The sequence below is a fragment of the Nelumbo lutea genome, chromosome 7 (assembly GCF_056320005.1).
Source record: "Nelumbo lutea isolate HS-2025 chromosome 7, American lotus-T2T, whole genome shotgun sequence".
Taxonomy (NCBI): domain Eukaryota; kingdom Viridiplantae; phylum Streptophyta; class Magnoliopsida; order Proteales; family Nelumbonaceae; genus Nelumbo; species Nelumbo lutea.
Window position 1 is genome coordinate 12,810,388 of NC_142690.1, and position 11,141 is coordinate 12,821,528.

An 11,141-nucleotide genomic window follows, 5' to 3' on the forward strand; every position below is an offset into this window, starting at 1 on the left:
ATTATTCTGTGGCTGATTTGATGAGAAATTGGAAGGAAATAGTTTCCTCTGCCCTCTGTAAGAGGAGCTATAGTCCTTTGTGGTCCCCTCCTCCTAGGTTCATAAAACTGAATTTTGATGGTAGTTGTTTAAGGAACCCAGGGCCTTCTGGGATTGGGGGAATATTCAAGAATGAGGTGGGGGATATTATTGCTATGTTTTTAGGCCCAATTGGGGAATGAGACTCTTTTAGGGTTGAGATCCTCGCAGCCCTAGAAGGCATCCAAAGAGCAAGGGAGCTGAACATCAAATGTTTAGTCCTTGAAGGTGATTCAGAGGCGGTGATTAGGTGGTTAAAAGGGGGAGTAGCGGCTTATGGAGTTATAACAATGAGAAGAATAAATTTAAATGGTTGAATAGGAATATGGTGGTTAATTACAACTAGGTGAAGAGGACTGCTAATTCCTTTGTTAATGGATTAGCAAAGCATGGAGTGAATAGGGATTCAATTTTTTGGGCTAATTTTTTATTTTTTCCTTGTACTCTGATGGGGAGTTAAGTCTTTTTACCTCCCCTTTGTACCTAAGCTTCACATAGTTTCATATCTTTAATAAAGTTTTTCGTTATTGATCAAAAAAAGAAAAATGGATCATATAAATTGCAAAGTTGGGTTTGTTTTACACTAACTTGAGTTTTAACTATAATGGATGCAAACACGAATTCCAATAAAGCATAGGCCTTTCTTTATCAAAAACCCACTTGAATGCAAATTAGCTTCTTTTTTATTGATGCACTTTTACATCTTATTATCAATGTAAATATGCATTGGAAAATATGTTTTCTGTCATTTGTCAATGCATAAATGTAATGTTGCCAAACACAGGAAAAAGTGAACCAGAATGCAAATTTACCCTAAACCGGGATTTACACTCCTTGCATCATTTCCAAATGCAGCATTAGTGTTTGTTGAGAAATGCATTAGTGTTATATATGTCCAGAAGACCAGCCTCTATCAGATATCGAGTTACAGAATATTATAAGTAATGGCATTTTCCTACTAGTATTCACTTTGAAAATGTTCATTTTTCGCATCTATTTTATATGCAACCGAAAACTATGTAAAAGTAGTTCTGTTTTTAAGGATATCATTCGTTTTCCTTGCGTGCAACAATAGTTAGAAGAGGCCAAAACCATGATTTTGTACTCTTAAGATAAGAATCCATCCAGATACAAAATCAAAGGGCAATCATAAAATGATATATAGCACAGCCTGCCTAGCCATGAACAAAAAAGGAAGCAGAAAATTGCATTATATAAAGCTCACTTCCATGAAGTATTCCTGATCCCGAAAAGAAATATAAAGAAAAGAAAAGAAACAACCTTCCACGAAGAAAAGATCTACTCCACATATATAGCACAGCCTGCAACACCAATTCTCTAACTGATAATTTCCTCCAAAGAATATTTTACTAATTTGATACATTGGAATTCAGTAAGACTTCCCGCAATGTATCAAGCTTCCAGCTCCCAGGAAAAGACCAAAAATTGCTGCACTGCCTAGTGTGGTTTGGCCAATATACCTAATCTTCAAAAGCCCTGGGACCTGCATCATTCCAATAATAAACTTGAGATTGACAGTTAGATGTTGGAGTACACTACAATTTTTCAGTTAAACGGAACCCAAGTTTGGGAAATGACTTTGCTTGTTGGATACATATAGATAAGTGTATTGTTGCATCGTTCATCAAAAAAAAAGTGTAGTGTTGCACGCAGTAAGGCCCTTTAGGTGACCAATGGAAATATCCAGGGAAAATAACTCAAGGAAACAAGTATTAGCACTTGTAGGTGAATTACTGTTTTTTTTTTCTTTTGACAAATGATTGCTATTACTATTATTACCTTTTTCTCCCTCTTTTTATCCATAAGGCAGGGAACAGCAGGGGTGGGGTGGGGTGGGGTTTTGTACAGCTAAATCAGCTTTATAATCAGCACAAGAGGTTTCAGATTTTCAGTCAGAAACATTCAATCCTGTGTATACAGTACAAGAAAACCTGCCTTCAAGGTGCAAGAAGATCCCAACATTTCAGGGAAAAAAATGTAACCGCTCCCAATTACCCATGTATTGTGACCCCAGCATTAGGAGGATTGGGGATCCCTACTTCAGGCGGCGGCGCGGTTTCGATATTCGAAGCTGTACGAGTTGCAGCCACCTCCGGTGGAAAAGAGGATGGCTCCGGAGTTGGCCTCGACGATAGCTCTGGAGGGCTTATCGCAGGTGAATCAGATGAACCGAAGGCAACTAACACATGACGAAGTGAAAGGCGGACGCGGGTTGGGTTGGTCTGGCTTACACCATATCTCAAGGAAACCACTTTGCAATAATATGTGAGAGAGGAGATGGAGTGGTGGAGTTTCATTGCAGATGATGAATTCGACATGTATAGAGAGAAAAAGATGATGAAAAGTGTATTTTCTAAGGGTAATTTTGATATTTTCAAAATTTTTAAATCTAAGGTTATGTGATATATGTATTAAATTGTCACATTTTAAAGTTCGGAGACTAAACTTACTCTCGGCCTAAAGTATAGGGAACCTTGGGAATTTTCCCTTAAGAGATGTATTGGGATATGCTTTATATTAGTAACATTAAAATAAAGCCTAAATGAGTTATACATACATGAAAATCACATCCTCTAGTGATTTTTATGAAAAAATATATCATAATCAACATATGGGAACATAAGGGTATTCTCTAATAAGCTTATAGCTACAAAATATAAAACTAATAATTTTATAAGGAAAAATTTTCTATAATTTTTTAAACAATTATTTATTTCTTATTCAAATAATTATTTTATTTTTTATTTCAAAAATTATAACAAAAATTAAAAAAATGTAACAAAAAATAACTATATGGATGTGATGTATCATCCATAGATTTACAACATGGTAAATATTATGGTTAGATCATACCAAAAATTATAAAAAAATAAACATTTCGTATTCTAAAAATTAAAAAATAAAAAAGAAATAAATATTTCACAAGAAATATCAATAGATCTATGAAATAGAAAAATTAGAAAAGGTACATATTTTTATTCTAAAGTTACAAAAAGTTTTAACAAATAAATATTTTTTGTTTTACAAAAAAATAATTATTTTTATTTTAAAAATTACAAAAAATAAAAAATGAATATATTATAAGAAATTTCAATTGATATATATATCAATCCATATAGAAGCATTTTCAAGCATCGAAACAAAAAAACAAAGGGTAAATCTCTAAAACTATCCCTACTGTTTAGCTAGTTGTATCCCAACTATTTAGCTATGGTCTTGCGGTACCCTTAAATTTCATCCCTTCTTATTCTCTTTCTCCTTCCTCTGTTTATCCTTCATCCATCTTCATCTCTGTTCATCATCTTCTCAATGATGAACAAAGAACTACCATTAGCATTGTCGTAGACATTCTTTCAATCCTTCGTTAAGCTCCTAAGCTAACAAAGAGATATTCTTCTCCGTTAACACCAAATCAGTTTCCAAATTAACACTTTTATCAAGATCAACCCTTCGTTGATCTCCTGAGCTAACAAAGTTGGTGAACAGTTAAACTCTCGTCACTTCGTTGAGCTCCTAAGTTAACAAACGATGGGCCACCAGAATACAGGAAGACATACTCATGGATATACGTAAATGAAAAACACCAAGAAAGGGCTGCAAATAAAGCTCTATAACTCTCTGCTCTCTTGCCTCCCTTTTCTCTCTTAGATGAGAGAGAAAAGTCTGTTTTTGAATAACAAAGATACTGGTTGGGCATGCGGGCCGAGGGGTGGGGTGGGGGGTGCGTCGGCACCAATGACGGTGCCGACATTGACAAACAACGGAGATACGGGTATAAAATCAAAACCGATGATGTTGTATACTCAGCACCAACGCCGTAGTGCTGTCGGAGAACCTACATTGAAGCGGTGAGTACTTACATTGAAGCGGTGAGTACTTTTTGGGTTCTCCTTGAAGATTTGAGATCTGGGTTCTCCTTGCAGATCTCAGATGGACGGTGAGTACCTACATTGAAAAGGTGGACAATGGGCCAGATCTCAGATCTAGGTTCTCCTTGTTTGAGATCTGGGTTCTCCTTGCATATCTCAGATAGACGGTGAGTACCTACATTAAAGTGACGATGGGCCAGATCTGAGATCTGGGTTCTCCTTACAAATTTGAGATCTGGATTCTCCTTGTAGATCTCAGATGGATGGTGAGTACCTACATTGAAGCGGCGAATGATGGGCCAGATCTCAGATCTGGGTTCTCCTTGTAGATTTGAGATCTCCAACCTTTTTCTCACTGTCGCATTGCCATATGGAAATTGCAACGACAAGCATCGCTGATGGAGGTGACTGTTGGAAAAATGGGGTCATTGTAACTTTGGAGGAGAAGCTCTGATGCGCATCTGAAGATACTATATTTAGAATGTTATTTGCCCCCACTCAGTTTCACTGAGTTTGATGTTGGGTTACAGGCAAATCCATTCTTAGGATACAACAGAGCCTTGGACGAGAATCTATAACCAGCAAAGTTGAAGAATCTCTAGACAAACCTTCTGTGAGACTGTAGTAGACCGGACAGAGAGAGAGAGAAAGTGAATTTCAAAAATGTGTGTTTTTGAAGTCTGATTCATGCTCCTTAAATAGTTTATGAAGATGTATGAAGAAAATGTAGGTGCTGGTTTAGAGAAGGCACCTTAAACAGTCACAATTTCAAACATTGTGACTGTTTAAAAAATAGTTAACAGTTAATGACTATTAACTTTGAATTGTGCCTCTTGATCACACCCAATTGAATCATGTCCGTTGATCTCATCAACGGCGATCAACAGTCAGCGTCGCACCAAAACCAAAGCTGCCCTTTGCGAGCCACGCAGGTGCGAGCAAAGTGCGCCTCTAAAGTGTCTCATTGCGCCACACACATGCACGCACACACATGCACATGCATTGCGCGGTATCAAACCCCCATACTCTCCTCTACTATTTCTAAGGAGTAAATCAACTCCTATTAAAATACTGAAAACAAAACTTATAATTTTCCAATGTGGGGCACGTTCAAAACTGTGTTTTGTAAGAGAAAAGTTAATTTTTCAATTAAGTGTGTAGGTGTGATTTCTCATGTAATTGACCAATCAAATCCATTGGATTTAATCTCTTATGATGTTAAAATCCAACAGTGACGGTGCTCCTCTCTATTCTTGAGTGCATTTTGCTACAATCCCCACCACCATCTTGTGAAAGCCATAATTTCCACCCCCATCGCCACCTTTGCCTCCATAATTTCCACTACCCCTATTGCCACTCCCATAACCTCCACCACCACTTCCTCCATAATCTCCACCATTGCTAGCTGACACCTTCTGTCTAAATCCTTTTCTGCAAAAACTTTATGATTTTTGTTTGAATCCTGCAATTTGATTCATGAATCTTACAATTTATATGATTCAAATCAATTTCATTAAAAATTAGTTCTCTACTTTGTAATTTCTTTGTTTCTATTTAGTTTTGTCAAGGAAGACTTGTTTATATATTCAATTTATAATTACAATTTTGAGAATGAATATTGACAAGAAAAGGCAAAGAACATCCACAGCTAAACTAAGAAATATTGAGTTAGATCACATCAATTGCAATGTGTATTAGGAACATAGGATCACAATGTCAGAATCCCTACTCCAGATGCTTAAAATCTAAGATGGACCCTTGAAAATTTGACAACTGAAGTAGGGGGAACATACGAGTGACAGCTTACAGGATGGATGAATGTCATTCTCTATTGATGATATGAAACAGAATCATTATTGTGATTTTTTTTCTAGGGCAAACTACAAACCTTCATATACTTTGTCCATTCTTGTAGATATTTTCCGGTCTCTAAATTACTAAACCATTACCATACCTCCTAAGTATTTTGCAACATTATATTTGAAAATCCCTGGTTATACAGCAACTCTGCTTAGCTTGCCTTCTGTGTTACATGGACACGGACACGGGAGTAGGAATCCAGCACATGTCAAAAAGTCTTACTTAGCATGATGAGAAAGAAAACATGGGCTTACAGAAACATCTACAGAAAAATTTGTACCATGAACCTAAAATAAATGTTTACAATGTTGCCTGTGTTACTAAGTAACATTCTATGGGAAAAATGGCATTCATCTTGGTGGTGTTTGGGATCGATGCTGTTTCCTGAGAGGCATTTTCTCAGAAAACAGTGCTGCATAAGCATGCTGCTTTCTCAGGTTTTCTATTTGGCACCATTACTGGTGCTGCCACATAGGTGTTTTTCAATGCCACATCAGCACACTATTGCTAGCAAAAGTAGAAAAACGGGAAAACACCAAAAATGACATTTTCTCAGACAACATTTTTCCAGATTTCCAAGGTGTGGTCTGATAAAACGTTTTCTAGAAAAACAGCTAACCAAACAGCAAGCGTTATCTCAGAAAATGGATTTCTTATGTGGCACTGTTGTGGGCTGTGGCACCATTTTCTGAGGAAACAGCACTGATCCCAACACCAACCTTGTATTATTAACTGTTTATTTATGTCAAATAAACTAGGAGAGAAAGGAAATGTTAAATAAAAGCTTCCTTCAGGAAATTTTAGAGTGTCGGAATCCCACATGTGTCTGGCCTGGACACTTCATCAATGTGGGAATCCATGAAAAATTCAGATTCAGGCCTCACAGCTTTTCCCAGCCGTGCATTGGGAACATCTTTGTATTTGTATATTTTTATTCATGGAGACATATTCCCAATGTACAGCTGCAAGGGCTGTGAAAACGGTGTGAGGACGATTTTGTGAGGAATGAATCCAGTCTCATCCAGGAAACACTGCATGTCTTACACTGATGGTTCTAGGCCCAGATAAAAAGACTGTGTCAGGTTGACAACCAGCATAAAAAACTTGTGTTGTTCCAATTGTTTTAAAGGAGGACAAGAATCAGGTAACTAACTCCAAATAGTTGGGATTAAGGCTAAATAAATCTAAGTTATGCTTGAATTGATAGTGTCCTCAACCACCGGGGAACCTGGTTTTGCCTGACATCTATTTCTTGTGTCCGGTTCTGTGTATTATATATGCAGCAGAAGTAACACGGTGAAGTATTATCACAAAAAATAAAATAAAAGCTAAAAGCAAAAGCATTGTAGCAGACAAATATGGAGATGGCACAAATAGAACCACAAATTTTGACTAATCTGATGCAGAAGAATAAGGATTCAAAGAGTTTACCTTGTATCGAATTGCTTCATAAGTCCCATAAACAGCACCTACACAGAAGCCCATAAAAATATCCTTAAATACATACAATTCAAACAGAATTGCAACTGTCAGTCGAAGCTCTCGTGAGGCAAAACAACACCCAGAACTCTCAGAAGAAATCAATATGGAGGATTCTTAGTTCGAAATATTTGACAGAGCTTTATTATCGTTAAAAAATAGATTTTTAATGGTCGGATAGGTTTACAAATTCGAGCTTTGAACTTCATATCAGGAAAACAAATCAAATAACAGCCTCAACCAAAAGCAGATCAGGAAAGCAGAAGTGTGAATATGAGAATTAGAGTTTTAGGGTTTATGGAGGGAGGAGGGAAAGATAATTACCGACAGCGCCACCAACAGCACCGCCGACGACAACGCCCGTGGTGACCCGACGAAGGCAGCTATCGCTCGCCATACCACCTGGTGCCGCTGCTGCTTTATTTTCTTTCCTCTGCCTTGGTCCAACCCCAACCCAACCCTTCAAAGTGAAGACAAAACGGAGTAGTGAGTAGGACTGTAGGAGTTCAATTGCTTCTCTGAATCTCTGTTTGTTCTGTTTCAGTGGATTTTGTAGGCCGTTGAATTAGAATCCAGTTATCCAACTGAGAATGAACCATGAATCAATAGAGCTAAACTACATGCAGAGTTACCTGGTATCTGAGTTGGCGGTAAGCCGGTAAATCTGAGCTCTAATTCTTTTTAGAAAAAAAAAAATACAACTCTTACTCTCTTAGCACAAATGAGTAAATTTGCTTTTCTGCTTTTCCAGAGCCCTAAAATCTAAATGCAGTGAATAATCATTCAGACTCTCTTCGTTCTGAGTTTGCTTCTATTGTGAAAAATGCGCACAGATAATACAGCACCCCCAGATGGGCCTGCGGCCCAATGCTTGCCACATGCCCTAACGTGAATAGGATCCCACCATTGAATGGGTCTCACCTCCCAACTAAAAGCATGGATTAACCATTTGATTTGGGTAGATTAATGAATTTTCAGTAAATGTTTGTTCTTGATTTGTTTATGAAGTCGAGAAAAGCAATAATGAATCTGTTTATTGACACTGGCGTGCATATGGATGTTGAAGTGAGCGTGCATATAAATCAATGCAATAACCATTAGGCACCACATCAGTAAAACAGTGAATGGTTTGCCCTGGGGACATGGGCGTGCATATAAATCAATGCTTGCTTTTGTAAGTCTCTGTGTACATATCCATATAACGAGGGAAATGTTGAAGTGGCACCTTTGTAGCAGCGTTTACTCAATACACACCCACCGTTCCAAACACCACCATGTCCCAAGCAATGCATATGGATAGATATTTAGAGAGGAAGTTTGGGCTTTTCTTTCCTTTATTGGGTTGAGCATTCTTTGAGTATTTTAGTGTTGAAGAATGATTTGCCCTGGGGACATAACTTGCTAGGTGTCCTATGTTCAAAGAATTAGATCCTAGTATTGAATAGGTTCCAAATAAAAGCAATGGTCATCACCAAAGATCTGTTTAGCGGGATGATTTCTTAGGCATTTGGGCATCATTTCTAACTTGCTTTGGAGTTTTGATTTAGACTGACCCAACTCCCAAGCAATGCAATAGGTACTTGGAGAGGAGACCGGATCTGCTCCTCACACCTTGCGCCTCACTTGCATATCCCACCATGCATTGGGAACATCTCCCATACTTATTAGTGAATATTCACAGGAAATGTTCCCAATGCATGGTGGATGTACCTGTGAGGCGCCCATTTGTAAGGAGCAGATCCCGTCACCTTGGAGAGGAAGCTGATCTTTCTCTTAATGATATAGGCTCTACTGAACTTTGCACTAATGCAAATGTACGGGAGTGCAAATGGGTTTGGTGAAACTTCTTGTTTATTTCTGTTTAAAGTGTTATTTGATTTTAATTGCACTTTCCTTTTTGTATCTGAAAAATATGGATTAATGTTAGTAGGGATACAAGGGTGGGGGATAGGGCAAGGTGCACATTAGGCCCACCATATCATAATGTGGTAAAAATTTTTGCATCAGTTTTTGGGATGCAAAATTTATCCCAACAATGAGTGCAAATGAAACTAGTGCAGATTTTTCATCTAAGTGAGGGTGCAAATTATTTATTGCAACCAAATGCATGAAAATCTGAACTAAAGACAAATTTTGCATATGGTTTGGATTTACACAAACAAATAGAGCCACAAGTTTGCAAACTATTTGCATTTGAGCACTGAACAATGGGAGTATGGGATGGTGCAGTGCTTTGTTGGGTCTTGGGTGTGGTGGGCAGAGTCCAACATGTCTTGGAACTGAGTTGGACCTTTCTGTGGCTCCAAATCGACATGACTAAACCACTTCTACTGGTGATGTGTTCGAATCGTTTGTTTTGGTGTCTTAAAGAGGGTCTAACACAATTCTAGGAGATGATCTCAAAAGCTACTGTTTTACTTGTCTTGTATTCGTTGGGTCATGTGCAGCCAAATGCAGTTAAATCAGTTAAGTCATTCCTTCTCAAATCTGTTCCCTTAAAAAAGGTTATCTGGGTGCAGAGATGATGTTGCACACAATTACATCTTTTCTTTGATCTCCATCTTCTTCTTTACTTGGGGCTTTCCTTAGAAATTCTAAATCAAGATTTCCACACTTGATAGATGTAGAGACTAGAGGGTGGAACTTGATGAAGAGATGGAGAGGAATATTAGAGAATCCAATGCTGAAGCTGTGGGAGCAAACTGAGGACCAATCCATCATCTAAGCCAAGCCTTGTTTCAACTATATGGGGTCAGCTACATGAATACGCGAATCCTGTTTCACCATTCCGTTCTATTAAATGCTATATCCCTTGTTAAACTGAGAACCAACTGATTAGGTTACAATGGTGTCAGAAAACTACTAATTCTCCATTCCTTAATTTGTATTTGTCTGATCAGTTAGGTTTTGCTTCTAAGAAAGAGCATGACTAGAGATGACAAAGCAACTGCCTCAACTGACAAGATCATATACGCCTTTCTCCAGATTTGGTCATGCCTTCAAAGTTAGCAGATAGCAACAGACCTCATACCTTATGCACCTTGAAAAGGAAAGAACTGGGGGAAGGTGCATTCAATAGTTTATCAATTTGGGTCAACTTCCAACCGGCCCTAATTTGCCAAATACTTTGGAAGGCTTAGATTGATGTCCTACTGTCCTACTGCTACAGGCTTCAATTAGGCAATTAGTCCAGAACTATGAAAAACCTTCTTGCTTTTGAAGGATTATTTTTCAGTTGTTTGATTCTCTTTCTTTTATTATACCTTGATGCCTATACTCTAACATCACCATCTGCAACAATCATACACCTTATCACAACTCATTGATTAAAAATACTGACTCGATGTTAATCCATACCTCCTTGACGATTTTAGTTGACAGAATCAGCTATAACATTCATTCACCAGAAAAAATCTGCTATAACTTTCTGTAGTATCTTGGCCTTTTTATAGTCCACTCCCCCTCAGAATTCATTTATTAATTTCCCAAATATATTTATTCCCACCCCACCCCCCTATATGAATTCTGAGGGGGACTGAACTCAAATTACCCCTAGTATCTTTGAGCAATTGAGAGAGAGAGAGACCAATTCCAGCTCAAGCCAATCAAAATCGAATCTCTAATCCACCTACCGAGAGTTTGTTGTCAGTGAGACCCACCTAAAACCGAGTGTGGATCAAGCTAATCAAATGGTTGAGAACCTTGACTGTTCGGACTTTGGACAGAAGGAGCAATGTTGCTCTGCTCTTGTTTTCTTTCTTTCCCCTCTGATTTAAATGGATATGAAGGCACAAGATGCCCACCTAATAATTACTAGTTAATTGAAGAACATTT

At 37.9% G+C, this 11,141-nt stretch overlaps 1 protein-coding gene across 3 annotated transcripts; it reads right to left on the reverse strand.

Annotated features, from left to right (window-relative positions):
• Nucleotides 1–1,153: 1,153 nt before the first annotated feature.
• Nucleotides 1,154–8,119, reverse strand: LOC148845165 (reactive oxygen species modulator-like protein). 3 transcript variants are annotated; one of them, XM_088954680.1, is made up of 4 exons: nt 7,940–8,119; nt 7,632–7,842; nt 7,260–7,297; nt 1,154–1,582 (listed from the first exon to the last, which is right to left on the reverse strand). In XM_088954680.1, exons 2-4 carry the CDS (start codon nt 7,702–7,704, stop codon nt 1,469–1,471), a joined length of 225 nt encoding a protein of 74 aa, XP_088810806.1. In that variant the 5' UTR covers nt 7,705–7,842; nt 7,940–8,119; the 3' UTR covers nt 1,154–1,468. The 3 variants fall into 3 exon arrangements, with proteins under 3 accessions (XP_088810806.1, XP_088810808.1, XP_088810807.1); XM_088954682.1 differs by having other exon boundaries at nt 7,632–7,767; nt 7,940–8,114; XM_088954681.1 differs by lacking the exon at nt 7,940–8,119 and having other exon boundaries at nt 7,632–7,939.
• Nucleotides 8,120–11,141: the final 3,022 nt, after the last annotated feature.